Genomic DNA, 16,372 nt, shown 5'->3' on the forward strand with positions numbered 1-16,372 from the left:
TCTCCCTCCCCGCACCCGCCAACCCCCGATTCTCCCAACCCCCGAAGAGTTCCTTCCCTCTCCGGTGGTGTTCCCTGCCCCCTTTCCTTCTGGATCGGAAATGGGTTCGGTCTTGGAGGAAACCCAGGACGGGAAAGAGCGAGATCCTGTCTCGGGCTAAACCTCGGGGCTCGGCACGGATGAGAATCACAGGCGAGAGAGAGATGCCTCTTTGTTGGAAATCGTTTTATTGCCTATAAAAACTTTAAATAAAAACCCTACAAAAGTTCACATTACAGTCTGGTCTGGCTTAAGGTGGTGGTGTGTTTCAGAGGTAGGTACGTGGAGAGTGGGAGGTGGGGGATTATTCACAGACCACAACAACACAACAGTCAAAGCTACGGAAGCCCCAACGGAGAGGGGGGCGGCGGCGACAGGCGCAGAGACCCCCCCCACCTCCAGCCCCGGCCTCGCTCCGCAGTGGGAAGATTCTGCTACTCTTGCCTCGGGTGGGTCTGTTATTTTTCTCTGCCAACCAGGTGGCTTCCACCCGTGCCCGGGCTCTTAGGGAGCCTCGTTCTCGGGCCGGCGTGTACAGCGCTGTCGGCCGAGGGGGCCCTTCCCTCGGACTCGGGAGGGTTGGGAGAACCCGGATAGGTTGATCAACGCAGGGTGGCACCGATGCCTCCCGGCGACCAGACCTTTAGCCTCGAGACGACCTATCGGGCGTTCGAAAAACAGCCAACGGACGCTCCTTCCGCAGGGCGAGACGGCCGCCGTCCCGCAGAGCCAGCGTTTGCCGGGTGACGGTCGGCGGCCGGGAGGGCCGGAAGGCGAGTGGAAAGGCGGGGGGCTCACTGCGGGAACGACGGAGCGGAGAGGGGACCGGAGGCGATGGGGGAGCCGCCCCCGCGGAACCGGTGGCGGGGGCTCGTCTCCTCTCCGCTGCGGCCACACGGTCCGGCTCTGCGTGTCCGCCGGGCGGCCAGAGGCCCCCCTGGGTCCGGTCCTCTTCCGCCCTCCCCAACCCCCGGCCCGCCCCCGCCGGCCCAGCTGCGGGAGGGCGGATCTCGCCGCTCTGACCGTCGCCAGCCACGCGGATCCAACCATCCCCCCGGGCCCGCTCCGGACGCCACAGACTGGGAGAAGCCCCTCGGAGACGGGGGCGGAGCTATTCCGGCTGCCAAAGCGTGCGAGGTCTTCACCCGCTGAGCCAAATGCCGTCGCCGTTGGCGGTGCTCGAGTCTACGGAAGCGCCGAGCGGGAGCTCCTCGCGAGCAGGGACGTGGGTCTTGTGCTCCGGTCGGACTCTCAGTTCCGCTTGGTCAACACCGACGTGACTGAGGGGGCAACGAGGAGAGCATCCTGACGCTCCTTTCCCGTTTCCCGAGGGCCAGGGTCCTCCTTCCTTAGAGCCCCGAGGCGGCGGCCGTCTTCTCTTCCGCTTGGACGACGCTGAGCCGGGGTGGAGCTGAAGGCGGACCCGGGGCCGAGGGGGTCGGTGGGCGAGATCTTCACGCCCCCGGAAGGACGCCGCCTCGGAAGCCCCTCGGAGGGTTGGCGAGGCAAAGGCCGGCGAGGGTAGACCGAGGACGAGGAGCGAAGCGCATCTGAGCCGAGGCAAACCGGCAGGTCGTCCGTCGACCCACCACCTGGATGTCCAAAGAGAGGCTAGTTGGGGCTCAAGGGGAAAGAAGATCAGACGATTTGACAAAACTCAGCGGTGGCTGAAGGGAAGAAGTCGAGACCAGTGTTGTCAGTTTCCCAAAGTTCCAGGATTCTGCCCTCGCATCCTCCGCCCATCTGGACCATCGGTTTCCGCCCTCGTGCCCGTCGCCCGGTGGGTCTGGACCGTCGGCTCGTGCCCTCACGCATCGGACAGCGTCTAACCGCAGGCCGCCGATCCCGGGTCACTCGGCAGAAGGCGTTTCGCAACGGGCACCGTCAACGCTGAATCCCAAGTCTCGAGCTCGCTCGGGTGCGGACGGATTCCGACCCCGGGGACGCCCCCGGCCGATCCCGGGCTGAGCCGCAGGGCGGCTCGGGAGGCCGGAAGCCCTATCGTCGGCGCCGTCCCGCTCCTCGGTGCCGGGAGACACCCGATCCCCCGTGGCCCAGGGGAGAAGCGGCGAACCCGGGAGCCCGACTGTCCGCTGGTCTCGGCCACGCTGCCGTGGGGGAGGGGGAGTGTGACAGACAAAGCGGGCGGAGCTGTCAGAGAGCGAGCAGAGGGGCCGCCCCCGCCGGGCGACTGGTCCGGGGGCCACGCCCGGGGCCCACCCGGGCCCCAGAGAGGGCGGCCGAGCGACGGAGCCTCCGGGCGAGCGACGGGTCGGAACCGCGATGGGGGACGGCGGCCTGGCCGACGTACGTCATTCGTGGCGCTCACGAGTTCCCGGGCAGGGTCTGGGCCTTTACAACATTTACGCTTTCGTTTCTGTACACGAATAATTTACTGGACTTAAGGGAATCCACTTGGTCTTCCACAGTGTTTTTTCGAGACATTTTGGTACGGTAATGGAAGGATATCAACAATTTACAGTCACACGCTTCATGAAGCACTTCTCCGGTTCCACGGCGGCCCTCGGATTCTTCCAGTCTCCCCGCGGCCGGCCAGGGCCGTGCCCGTTTCTTCATTTGCTCGGTCCACGGTTCAGTCCACTTTCCTGAGTAAAATGGGTTGGGGGGCCAGGAGGAGCCACGGAGACGAAGAGGGGGTTCACGGAGCCGCCCTGGTCCCCACGGGCTTCCGGCCTGGACCCCGGGCGGCCCGACCGGACGGTCCGTGGCCCTTCCACTCTTGGGCCCCCGATTCCGGCTGCCACTCGGGAGACGGATCAGTCTGTCGGACGGGTCGTCCCCTCCCCACCCCTTCAGACTTCTGACGCCGCGCGGTTCGAGTTAAAAATGCAAACGAACCTTATCCTCCAGGGAGGCCCCCGCTCCCGCCCCAAACCCGGACCCAACGCTTCGAGCAGCCCTCGTTTCCCTCCTTGAAAGCCGTGGCTCTCTTCTCCTTGGGGTTCCCCCTTCGACTGGACCGGCGACCCCCGAGTCTCTGCGGCGCGGCCCCGTCCGGCGGCCCCCCGGCCCTCTCCCCCACACCCCGCGGTCGCGCGATCAGCCGGTCGGAAGCGTCACTTCTCCGACAGAGAAGACAAACTGAATGAGGTATCACCGGCCTCTGGAGAGGCTTGACCGAAATCCATCTCTTCTAATTCCGGAGGTAAGTCGGACAGCAGGGCCTAGGGAGACAAATCGGTCAGTTTCGGGTTAGTCCACGAGCACCCGGCTTTCCGGTCGGAGTGGCTCACCGAAAGGATTCTTCACCGATCAATCACCCATCGGTTGTATTTATTGAGCACTTAGAGTGTGCTGTGCACCTGGGAGGAGTCCAAGAGAACAGAGCTGGTAGACACTTTCCCTGCCCACCACGAGAATACAGTCTAGAGGGGGGTAGACTTTAGAGTTAGTCTACAGTCTGGTAATAATAATAATACTAATAATGATAACTGTGGTTTTCATTAAGCACTAAGTACCTGTCAGGCACTGTCTAAGCGGTGGGGGGGATATAAGCAGATTGGGGTGGACACAGTTCTCCGTCCCACACGGAGCTCACGGTCTTCCTACCCATTTAATAGATGAAGGAACTGAGGCACAGAGAAGCGAAACGACTTGCCCCAGGTCACAGAGCAGACAAGCGGCAGAGTCCCAGTGACAAGCGACCCCCAGGCCCGGGCTCTATCTACTAGGCCACGCTGCTTCTCACAGCATCGAGGGGCTTGCCGAAATCCCTGGCCTACCAGAACGGGGACGGCACGGCCGGTGACCGAGAGATGCGGGTGGAGGGGTGGGGAGGGGTTGTCCCCGACGTGAAGAGCTGAGAGCGCGAGAGGGCCGACTCCGAAGGCCCTGGGGACGGGAGTCCCGCCGGCCCTGATCGGCACGGGGCCAGCCTCCGCTCGGCCTCCCACCTGCCACCGTCCTCGAGTAACTGTCACCGCCGTCAGATCTCCCCGGGGGAATTTCCTTTCTTCCTCTAGGGAGAGGAGCGGGGTCCATCCCCCTTAGGTTCCACGCGGGGTGGAAGGAGCTGGGAAGGAGAGAGAGGACGGGGGCCGCTCTCCGCCGTACGGATGAAAGCCGGGGCAGGGGAGAGGGGAAAGGGCCGGAGAGGGTAAGAAGCAGTGCGGCCTACCGGATAGAGCACGGGCCTGGGAGTCAGAGGACCCGGGTTCTAATCCTGGCTCCGCGACTTGGCTGTGGTGAGACCTTGGACAAATCACTTCTAGACCGTAGCGACATGTTCGCTGTGGTCAGGGGATACGTCTGCTTACTGTTATACCGTACTCTCCCAAGCGCTTATACAGTGCTCTGCATGCAGAAAACGCTCGATAGATACGACCGAGTGAATGAACGTCTCTGTGCTTCTGTTTCCCCATCAGTAAAATGGGGGTCAAATGCTACTCCCTCCTATCTACACTGAGGCCCACGCAGAACAGAGTCTGTATCCAATCTGATTATCCCAGTGTTTAAAACAGTGCTTGGCACATAGTAAACGCTTAACAAAGACCATTGAGGAACAGAAGGGGGCAGGGAAGGAAGCCAGGGGAACGGGTGGACAGGAACTGTTACTTCGGCCCTCCGCTGCGAGGTGCCCGCAGTCCGCTCTGCTCTTGCAGGTATTTATTAAGGAATTACTAAGTGTCGAGTACTGTACTAAGTGCTGGGGTAGCTACAAGACGATCAGATCCCACATGGGGCTCACAGTCTAAGTAGGAGGGAGAACAGGTACGGAATCCCCGTTCTGCAGATGAGGCAACTGAGACACAGAGAACTGAAGTGACCCGTCCCAAGTCCCAAGCAGGCATCCCAGATCCTCTGGCTTCCAGGACTGTATTTTATCCACTAGGCCACGTTGCTCTGCTCTGCTTTTCCTGAATGGGGGTGAAGCGGGGGGAGGGAGAGGAGGGGAGAAGGGAGGTAACGCGCCATATTCCAGCCAGGATAGGCCTCAACTTGGGACGAGGCGGGACCTTTCCTTCCGGTCACCCTTGCGAGAGCAGTGACTTATTAGAAGGGAAACATGACTCTCCTCCAAATGCCTTCAGATTTCACAGTGAAAATGGAAGGTGGGAAAGAAGCCTTGGGATCATTCATACGGCTTCAGCAGGAGGGATGTATCTTGTGTGTGCACGTGTGTGTGTGAGAGAGAGGGCGAGAGAGGGAGGATGAGTCTGATTTTCCAACTGGAGCAAGCTAGTATGTCCTCCTGAAAGAGGACTGACGATACATCTGGGTCCTGAAAGCTCTCCACCAACGCCTCTGGAAAGTGAGCTCGTCGAGGGCAGGAATGTGTGTGTTTGTTGTTATACTGTACTCTCCCAAGCGCTTAGTACAGTGCTTTGCATACAGTGAGCGCTCAATAAATACGGCCGAAAGCTGCCTCGGTGAGCAGCACACACACGTCCGCACGCATACACGTGGAGGAACACAGGCACCCTCATGCAAGTATACGCACGGGCATGCACCTATGAATGCATGTACTCATGCCCACACACACACAACAACGCGCATGCCAGGTATCCCTCCGGGTGAAGTTTACAAAGGATCCCCAAACATCTACTCTCCTGCCTGGTGTTTTGTGAGGGCTGTGAGGGTGGTGAAGGGAGGGAAGCCCACCCAGGCCCACCTCTCAGCCCTCCTTCCTCTGCTGGGTGGCCCCGGGAGCTCGTTGTGGGCAGGGAATGTATCTGTTGATTGTTGTATCGTACTCCCCCAGTGCTCAGTTCAGTGCTCCGTACGCGGTAAGTGCTCAATAAATACAACTGAATGAACGAAGGTATCGAAACCTCCCAGAGGCGCAGAAGTTTTTGGGAGGATCCGGCTCCAGGTGCCCGCCCAGGGGACCCCCCTCCGGGCCGACGGAAATCACGCGCCCGAGGGGCAAAGTCCACCGAGACCGCTGTGTCCGGCCAGCAGGTCCATCACGGTCCTCCCCCCCGCCCCACCCCGCCCGGTGGCCTACCTGCTGTTGCTCTTTGTCGTCTGACTTGACGGCGAGGATCAAGCTTCGGGCAAAAGTCTGAAGTTCGAAGTATTTTTGCTTTTGATTCTCTAGTTCGTTTTCGATGAACCTGACCTCTTCGTTCTGCCGGGGGAGGGAAATGACGGCACGGTGAGGTCGCCCCCTGCTCTGGGGTCGTCGGGGCTCTCGGGACCCCGCGCCCTCCCGGCCCCCATGCAAACCCACGACACCCCTTGCCAGGGGGAGGCTGGGACCACCAATTTTGCACCCAGAGGAATGTGATCCCTGACGCTCCACCGGAGCAGGGCCCCTTTGGTTCGCCGTCCTCAGGGCCGCCACATCTCCAGGGAAAGGAACGCACGTGGAAACATCTACGGTCCACTCCCCTGTCCCGGGGAAGGCTGGATGGAACCCTAGCCCAGATACGATCCTCATCTTTGGAGAGGAGATCCACAGCTCTGCTCAACAGTGGACAAAACTGCTCCATCACCGGAGCAGGGGACTGACCGGAGAGAGAGAGAGAGAGCGGGCCACAGCCCGGCCACAACCACCACGAATGACCTCTTCACAGACCATTCGGAGAGAAGCACTGTGGCTTAGCGGTTAAGAAATGGGCCTGGGAGTCAGAAAGGCCTGGGTCCTAATCCTGGCTCCGTCACTTGTCCGCTGTGTGACCTGGGAGGAGGTACTTCTCTTCTCGGGGCCTCAACCGTAAAATGGGGATTAAGACTGTGAGCCCCATGTGGGACAGGGACGGTGTCCAACCGGATGAATCTGTCCCAGCGCTTAGAACGGTGCCTGGTACCTAGTAAGTCCTTAAAAGGTACTGTTAAAAAACAAAAATCCAGCAGGGCATCGCTCCACTTGGACACCGAGGGCACCTGCCGCTAACAAGCCTCGCTGCCGCTCAGAGGAGAGTGAATTACAGGGTTCAATCTTAGGAAGCGGTGCAGTCTAGTGGATGGAGCACGGGCTTGGGAGTCAGGCAATCCGGTCCCAGTCCCGGCTCCACCAGTTGCCTGCCGCGGGACTTTGGGCACTTTAGCCTCTCGGTGCCTCGGTATCCTTATCTGAAACACAGGGGTTAAGTATTCGTTCTCCCTCCTCCTCAGACTGTGAGGTCTAAGTGGGGCACCGACTGTGTCTACAACATATTTTAATACCTGTCTTCCTCTGTAGGCTCTAACCTTCTTGGGGGCAGGGATCATGCCAACTTGGTTTTCTTGTATACATCCCAGAGTAAGCGCTTAACAAATACTATCATCATCATCATTAGAAGCAGTATGGCATAACCGATAGAGCACGGGCTTGGAAGTGGGAAGGTCACGGGTTCTAATCCTGCCTCTGTCACATGCCTGCAGTGTGACCTTGGGCCAGTCACTTAACCTGTCTCAGTTACTTCATCTGTAAAATGGGGAGCCCCTTGCGGGACAGGGACTGTGTCCAACCTGGCTACCGTGTATCTACCCCAGTGCTCAGAACAGTGCTTGGCACACAGTAATAATAAATACTTAATAAATACCATAATAGTAGTATTAATAATTCTATTACATTGTGCTTTCCTAAGCTCTTAGTACAGTGCTCGGAGCATTCATTCATTCACTCAATCATACTTATTGAGCACTTAGTGTGTGCAAAGTACTGTTCTAAGTGCTTGGGAGAGTACAATATATAACAACAGACACATTCCTGCTCACAACGAGCTCACAGTCTGGTAGAGGAGGAGACAGACATTAATATAAAAAAAGTAATCACTCAATGAATACCATTTAAAAAAAATGGTACTTAAGTGCTCACTATGTACCAAACTTAAGCGCTGGGTTAAATACAAACTAATCAGGTTGGACGTGGTCCATGTCAGAGAAGCAGCGTGACGCAGTGGAAAGAGCACGGGCTTTGGAGTCAGGGCTCATGAGTTGGAATCCCAGCTCTGCCACTTAATAATGTTGGTATCTGTTAAGCGCTTACTATGTGCCGAGCACTGTTCTAAGCGCTGGGGTAGACACAGGGGAATCAGGTTGTCCCACTTGGGGCTCACAGTCTTAATCCCCATTTTACAGATGAGGGAACTGAGGCACCGAGAAGTTAAGTGACTTGCCCAAAGTCACACAGCTGACAACTGGCCGAGCGGGGATCAGCTGTGTGACCGTGGGCAAGTCACTTAACTTCTCGGTGCCTCAGTTCCCTCATCTGTAAAATGGGGATTAATAATAATGTGGGTATTTGTTAAGCGCTTACTATGTGCCGAGCACTGTTCTAAGCGCTGGGGTAGACACAGGGGGATCAGGTTGTCCCACGTGGGGCTCACAGTCTTAATCCCCATTTTACAGATGAGGGAACTGAGGCACCGAGAAGTTAAGTGACTTGCCCAAAGTCACACAGCTGGCAAGTGGCAGAGCCGGGGTTCGAACCCATGACCTCTCACTCCAAAGCCCGTGCTCTTTCCAGTGAGCCACGCGGCTTCTCTGCCCCACGTGGGACAACCTGATTCCCCTGTGTCTACCCCAGGGCTTAGAACAGTGGTCTGCACATAGTAAGCGCTTAACAAATACCAACATTATTATTATTATTATGTCCTACATGGGGCTCACGGCCTTAATCCTCACTTTACAGATGAGGAAACGGAAGCACAGGTGATTGCTAGTGTCCAATCTGATTACCCTGTCGCTACCCCAGCACTCGCCACTATGCTCAGCATATAATAGGCGCTAAAAAAATACCATTACCGTGATGAACTGGGGTCGGAGCCACTTCTCTAGCTGAAAGAGCAGGATTTAGTTCGTCTCCAACAGGCCGGTATCGTTTGGCGAGATCCAAACTGGTTACTGATTCTCCATATTAATCTCGGGTTGGGTAGCTGGTCTCTCAGACAACCAAGATTTGGGGAATCAGCTCTCCGGACGATGATATGGATAACCGGTCCCCAAGGTCACACAGCAGAGAAGTGGCGGAGACGGGATTAGAAGCCACGTCCTCTGACTCCCAGACCCGTGCTCTTGCCGCTAATATCAAACAATCATCGATCAACGATGGATGGACTGATTAATTCTGCCAGTTTGCAAATCCAGAGTCAGACTATGGTTGAGAGCGTCCTCCCGTTGCCCTCCTTTCCTCGACCTCTCGGGCACACAACTTTCAAGGGGGGATCTGTATTTTATAGTTTCCTTTTTAGTGTGGAAAACCTGATAGATCACAAAGTCTACAAAGCAAAATATGTTCTGTGACATAACTGGCAAATGAGGGAAAAACTGAGAAGATTTCTCAGAGAAGACAGCTGCTGTGGTTTTCCTTTCAAATGGCACGTTGTACCATTGGTCCGGCCTGCGATGCCCAGGTTGTGCTTTGAAGGGTGACCAGGCTCAGGGGAAACGACTTTTGGGGGTGCCATGACCAGTCCCTACAGCTAACACACGGTAGGCCCAGAAAGCGACCTGCCTGAGTCGGGTCAGATGACCCACGTGTCGAACCATGTGTCTCAATCAAATCAATCAATCATATTTATTGAGTGCTTACTGTGTGCTTACTGCATTCAGAACTCTGTATTAAGCGCTAGGGAGAGAACAATATAACAGAGTTGGTAAAATCCATTCCCTGACCACAACGAGCTTACGGTCGGGGGGAGGACGACAGATATTAAGAGACCCGATTAAGTTACAGATAATAATAATGATTATTATGGTATTTCTTTAACGCTTACTGACTGACGAAGGGAAGCAGCCCAGGCTTTAGCTCGGACTAGCCAGAGTCACTTAGATTTTTCCTGACGCAGACTCGAAAAGCCCTTGCGGATTTCCCCTGCCCTCTCCTTGCTTCTCAGAAGAATTTATCTCTTTGAAATTAGTGTGGGACAACCTGATTACCCTGCATCTACCTCAGAGCTTGGAATAGTGCTTGGCACACAGTAAGCACTTAACAAATACTATAATAATAATAATAACAACTGCTCTCCAATGTGCAGTTGGGGCTGGGCTGTGGAAAAATCTGCTTTCCGTCTTTTGTGGAGTGAAAACGAGGCAGAGCCTTCATTTAGGTTCTGGTCTGAAAACACTGGACCCATTTTGAAGGGTGGAGAATCACCCCCTTCCGCCCCCATTTAGTGTTTCACCATGTGTACCAACTCTCTTATACTGTACTCTCCCATGCTCTTTGTACCTTCATTCATTCATTCATTCATTCATTCATTCATTCATTCATTCAACTGTATTTATTGAGTGTTTACTGTGCAAAGCACTGTACTAAGTGCCGGGAAGAGTACAATACAACAACAGACAGACACATTCCCTGCCCACAACGAACTGACGGTTTAGAGTACAGTGCTCTGCACTCAGTAAGCGCTCAATAAATACAGATTGATTGAGTGATCGCACCCTAGGAGATGCAGAAACCACCAGAACTCAGATCTCTATAGAGCCAGTTCACTTCACGAGTTAGCACCGCCTACAGATTTGAGCCTTGGTGGACCTGCCGTCCATATAATTCATATCCGTGGTATCCGGAGGGTTTTGACACAAACGCTTCCTCCACTCTCTTCTGCGTCACCTCTGTTCTTGGACTCGCACCTTTTATTCACCTTTCCCTCGGCCCCACAGCACTTATGGACATATCTGTAATCTATTTATGCTAATGTCTGTTTCAGTCCACTGGTCGATCACATTTATTGAGCACTTACTATATGTGGAGCACTCTACTAAGAGCCTGGGAGAGTGCAAGAGAACAATAAACAGACACATTCCTTACCCACAGTGACCTTATCGTCTAGGGGGAGACGGACATTGATAGAAATAAATTACAGATATGGATAGGAGTGCTGTGGGCTGGGAAGGGGGATGAATAAAGGGAGAGAGCCGGCAAGACGCAGAAGAAAGCGGGAGAAGAGGAAAGGAGGGCTTAGTCAGGGAAGACCTCTTCATTCATTCATTCAACTGTATTTATTGAGCTCTTACTGTGCTAAGCTCTTGGGAGAGTACAATATAACAACAAACACATTCCTGCCCACAACAAGCTCACAGTCTAGAGCCTCTTGGAGGAGATGTGCTTTCAATAAGGTTTTGAAAGCGGGGTGAGTAATTGTCTGTCAGTTTACAGACAGTTACTCCCCCTCTCGATTGTAAACTCTAACAACGAAGGGGCGGTGAGTAATCGTTTGTCGGATTACAGACAATTACTCCCCCTCTGAACTGTAAACTTTTAACAACCATATAATCTGGATCCATCTATCCCTCCATCCACTTGTCCATATCCATCCATCCATTCATGCATCAATTCATAACCATCTGCCCATCCATTTATCCTTCAACTCGGCCATAGCTATCTTTTCCTCTGCTATCCATCCACCTATTCCTTCCTTCCTTCCTTCCTTCCTTCCTTCCTTCCTTCCTTCCTTCCTTCCTTCCTTCCTTCCTTCCTTCCTTCCTTCCTTCCTTCCTTCCTTCCTTCCTTCCTTCCTTCCTTCCTTCCTTCCTTCCTTCCTTCCTTCCTTCCTTCCTTCCTTCCTTCCTTCCTTCCTTCCTTCCTTCCTTCCTTCCTTCCTTCCATCCATCCATCCATCCATCCCAGTCAGTCCATACTATTTAATGAGTGCTTACCGTGTGCAGACCACTGTACTAAGCGCTTGGAAGAGTTCAATACGACAATGGACGGACACATTCCCTGCCATAAGGAGTTTTACAGTCTAATCCATGTCTGCCCATCCATCTGTCCATCCATCATTCATTCATTCAATCATATTTATTGAGTGCTTACTCTGTGGAGAGCACTGTACTAAGCACTTGGGAGAGTACAATATAACAACAAACAGGCACATTCCTGCCCAGATGAGCTCATAGTCTAGATGGGGAAACAGACAATAATATAAACTACAGATACATACATATGTGTTGTGGGGCTGGGAGGGAGGATGAATGAACGAGCAAGTAGTAAGAGCAGAAAGCAGTTGCAGAAAAAGAAAAGACGGCTTAGTCAGGGAAGGCTTCTAGGAAAAGATGTGCCTTCAGTAAGGTTTTGAAGTGGGGGAGAGCAATTACCTGTCTAAATCCATCTTATTTATTACTACTATTAGGTGCAGAATGCTACGCATTTGACACTTTTTTAAAAATGGTATTTGTTAAGCGCTTACTATGTGCCAGGCCCTCTTCTAAGCGTTGGGGTAGACACAAGCTAATCAGGTTGGACACGGTCCCTTTACCAGTCGTAATCCCCATTTTCCAGGTGGGGTAACGGAGGTCCAGAGAAATGAAGTGACTCGCCCAAGGTCACCCAGCAGACAAGTGAAATGGGGATTAAGACTGTGAGCCCCACGTGGGACAACCTGATTCCCCTATGTCTACCCCAGCGCTTAGAACAGTGCTCGGCACATAGTAAGCGCTTAACAAATACCAACATCATCATCATCATCATCATCATCAAGTGGCAGAGCCGGGACTAGAACCCAGGTCCTTCCGATTCCCAGGCCCGGACTCTGTCCGCAAGGCCACGGTGCTCCTCGGTTGAGCGGCGCCCTGAGTCTGGACTACGGTTTCGAACCGAATGGGAGCTGTGGATACCCTCAGTCGGTCGGATTTACGGAGCGATTACTGGATGCAGAGCACGGTACTAAGCGCTTGGGAGAGTACAATGCCAAAATAAGCAGAGACGTTCCCTGCCCGCAACGAGCTTACAGTCTAGAGGGGGAAGTGGAGAGTCAGCCGCCGGGGTGGCTGCTCCGGCCGTGGTCGACGAGGGTCCGTCGAGCTGACCCCGGCCGCGGAGCCCACCGGCCCCTTGCACGCACGTGCGCCTTCTGATGCGCAGAATGGATTGCTCTCCACTTGTGTGTGCATTTGCAGTGACTACGTTCTTTGTTTGCCTTGGCATTTATTCTATTGCTATTTGCAGGTCTCCTAGCAATTTGCCATTTGCTGCTTGCAAGTATTTTTATGCTTTTTCGTTATGCTATTACAGATTCTATTTATGCGTGTATTTGCTCTTTGGCTATGGAACTTCTGCATTAGCACATATTTGAGAGTAGAGGTTCTTAAAGTTTAACATTTTATTTCCGAGCAAGTATTTATGCATGGCTCATTATTTCATAAGGGCTACGGCGGTTTAATGGTATTTATCGAGCGCTTACTGTGCGCAGAGCACTATACTAAACGGCCGGGAGAGTACGACATAACGATGAAGAGGCATATTCCCTGACCGCGACGAACTTCAGCGCTCAATAAATACGACTGACTGAACGAATGAGCTTACACTGTACTAAGCGCTAAGGGAGAGTACACTATTACAGAGCGCGTAGACAGGTTCCCAGCCCACAAGGACCTCACCGTCTAGATGCCGTCAATCGGTGGTATCATTGTGGGCAGGGAACGTGTCTTCTAGCTCTTTATTACTGACTCCCCAGGCGCTGAGTAGAGTAAGCGTTCAGTGAATACCACTGATTGATTGTCATTGACTGGGCACTTACTGTGTGCAGAACACTGAATGAACTAAGGACCTGGGTTCTAATCCCGGCTCCGCCGGTTGTCTGTTGTGTGACCTTGGGCAAGTCACTTCACTTCTCTGGGCCTCAGTTACCTCATCTGTAAAATAGGGATTAAGACTGTGAATCCCATGTGGAACAGGGACTGTGCCCAAACTGACTGATCTGTACCTAGCCCAGGGATTAGAACAGTACTTGGAACATAGTAGCTGCTTAACAAATACCAATAAAATAAAAAAAAAAAAAGCGCTTGAAAGAGTACAATCAATAAAGTAGATACACATGATCCATGCCCTTGAGGATCTTACAGACTTGAGGAAATTAATTATAATAATAACGGTATTTATTATTATTATTATTATTGTTATTAATAATTTTGGTGTTTGTTAAGCACTATGTACCAAGCACCGTTCTAAGCGCTGGGTAGATACAAGGTAATCAGGCTGTCCCACATGGTGCTCCCAGTAATCCCCACTGTTAAGTCTTTACCCCCATTTTCCAGATGAGGTAACTGAGGCACAGAGAAGTTAAGTGATCTGCCTGAAGTCACACAGCTGAGAAGTGGTGGAGCCAGGAGTAGAACCCACGACTTTTGACTCCCAAGCCTGTGCTCTTTCCACTGAGCCACGCTGTTTCACTAAGAAGCATCTATTAAGTGCTTCCAAAGTCTAAGCCATCAGATCAGATACAATCCCTGTCCCACCTGGGCTCACAATCGATCTTTTCCCCGTTTTCCAGAAGAGGAAACTGTGGCCCAGAGACTTGGCCGAGGTCACGGGGCAGACTGGGACAGAGCCGGGACTACAACCCCGATCTAGGGCCCGTCCGCTAGACCGGCCGGCCCGGCCGCAGTGCATCTGAGGGAACGTTTGCTCGGGTTCCTGGTCCCAGAAACGTGTCCGCGCGGGCATCCTGGGACCCTCTGGAGTCTGCTCGACGGCAGACCCGGCCCCCGCCCGGCCGGGGGGACGACGAGGGGCAGTAGGCGGATTCCCGAGGGCCGGGTCGATGTGGACGGGGCCCTCCCCGGCACCGGGGTGGAATCCTCTCTTCGAGGCCCTACGGAGAGCTCATCTCCTCCAAGGGGCTTCCCAGACTGAGCTTCCCTTTTTTCCTCTGCTCCCTCTCTGCTCCCCCTCCGCCCTCTGTTCCCTCCCCCCTTCACCTCCCCTCAGCTAAGCCCCCTTTCCCTCTGCTCCTCCCCCTCTCTCTTCCCCTCCCCTCAGCACTGTGCTCATTTGGATAGATTTTTATTACCCTATTGATTTTGTCATTGAATCCCCTCGATTCTATTTATCGTGATTATGTCGTCTTGTTTTTGTCTGTCTCCCCCAGTTTGACTGTAAGCCCGTCATTGGGCAGGGATTGTCTCTATCTGTTGCCTAATTGGACATTCCAAGCGCTTAGTACAGTGCTCTGCACATAGTAAGGGCTCAATAAATACTACTGAATGAATGAATGAATCCACAGGGCTTCCTTAGGAGGGCAGCGAGCCGGCCCGCGTCTGGCTCGCGGCGCCCTAGAGATCCCGGGAGTCAGGTCGGTTCACGTTTTACCATCGGGAGGGGCCGAGACGGGCTCACGCATTTTACCTTATAATCCAGAAGGGAGTTCATCTGTTCCACTTCGGAATTGCTGATCATGTCGCTTTCTTCGTCGTCGATAATTTCTATTTTCTGCAAGAGAGGGGATGTCATTCAGAGGGTTGGGCTGGGCGACCGTGGACGGCTCGGTGCGGTGCTTAGTACAGCGCTCGGTACACAGTAAAGCACTCAATAGATACGACTGAATGAATGAATCCCTGGCTGTTGCTGCCGAGATACCACGGACGCAGTTTAATAATAGTGATAATAATAATTATAATATTTGTTAAGCGCTTACTATGTGCCAAGCACTGTTCTAAGCCCGGGGGTAGCTATAAGGTAATCAGGTTGCAAACAGTCCCTGTCCCGTTTGTCACAGTCTTCATCCCCATTTGTCAGATGAGGTAACTGAGGTAACGTGCCAGTGGCGGCCAGCACCTCATTTATTCATTCAATCGTATTTACTGCATGGCCTGATGGACGGAGCTCGGGCCCGGGAGTCAGAAGCTCATGGGTTCTAATCCCGGCTCCGCCCCTCGTCGTCTGGGCGACCTTGAGCAAGCTACTTCACTTCTCTATGCCTCAGTTACCTCATCTGTAAAACGGGTAATGACTCCGTGAACCCCATGTAGACAGGCAACCTGATTTGCCCGTATCTACCCCAGCATTTAGTACAGTGCCTGGCAAAATAATAAGTGCTCAACAAATACCATTATTATTAATATTATTGAGCACTTACTGCGTGCAAAGCACTGAACTAAGCACTTGGGAGAGTACAATATAACAATAGTGCAGACACATTCCCTGCCCGCAGCGAGCTTACAGTCTAGAAGGGGAGACGGACATTAAGAGACATAAGTAAATAAGGAAATAAATAACAGATATAGACGTGAGTGCTGTGGGGCTGGGAGGGAGGATGAATGAAGGGAGCAAGTCAGGGAGACACAGAAGGGAGTGAGAGAAGAGGAGTGGAGGGCTTAGTCAGGGAAGGCTTCTTGGAGGAGATGCACTTTCAATAAGGCTTTGAATGGGGGGGATAAGGCTTTGAGGGTTCTTGCTGCTATCTGCCAAAAAACAGCCATGGAAAATGAGGGCAGAAACTTTCTGCACACCTGTGTGGTGGTGGAGGCTCCCTCCCAAGCGCTTAGTACAGTGCTTTGCATACAGTAAATGCTCAATAAATACAATCGAATGAATGAATGAAGGGGCCAGGGCACTATTGCATTCCGTTCCTCCCAAGCGTCCGGGACAGTGCCCAGCCCCAGCGGCTGCTCGATTCATCCGACTACTTCCGTATACTCTCGGATACTGCCGACGTTTCCT

At 53.5% G+C, this 16,372-nt stretch overlaps 1 protein-coding gene across 4 annotated transcripts in view; it reads right to left on the reverse strand.

The window, feature by feature from the left end:
- Positions 1–204: 204 nt before the first annotated feature.
- Positions 205–16,372, reverse strand: part of HDX (highly divergent homeobox) — a 74,162-nt gene continuing 57,994 nt past the window's right edge. For 3 of the 4 annotated variants that reach the window (XM_039912341.1, XM_029067469.1, XM_029067468.2), the window contains 3 exons: positions 15,059–15,142; positions 6,008–6,130; positions 205–3,224 (listed from right to left, as the gene is read on the reverse strand). In XM_039912341.1, the coding sequence (XP_039768275.1) occupies positions 3,117–3,224; positions 6,008–6,130; positions 15,059–15,142 (315 nt within the window). In that variant the 3' untranslated portion in view covers positions 205–3,116. Of the gene's footprint in view, positions 3,225–6,007; positions 6,131–15,058; positions 15,143–16,372 lie in introns of those variants that run through there. The other variant, XM_039912342.1, reaches the window with a different exon arrangement.

Source organism: Ornithorhynchus anatinus, chromosome 6, assembly GCF_004115215.2.
Source record: "Ornithorhynchus anatinus isolate Pmale09 chromosome 6, mOrnAna1.pri.v4, whole genome shotgun sequence".
Lineage (NCBI taxonomy): Eukaryota > Metazoa > Chordata > Mammalia > Monotremata > Ornithorhynchidae > Ornithorhynchus > Ornithorhynchus anatinus.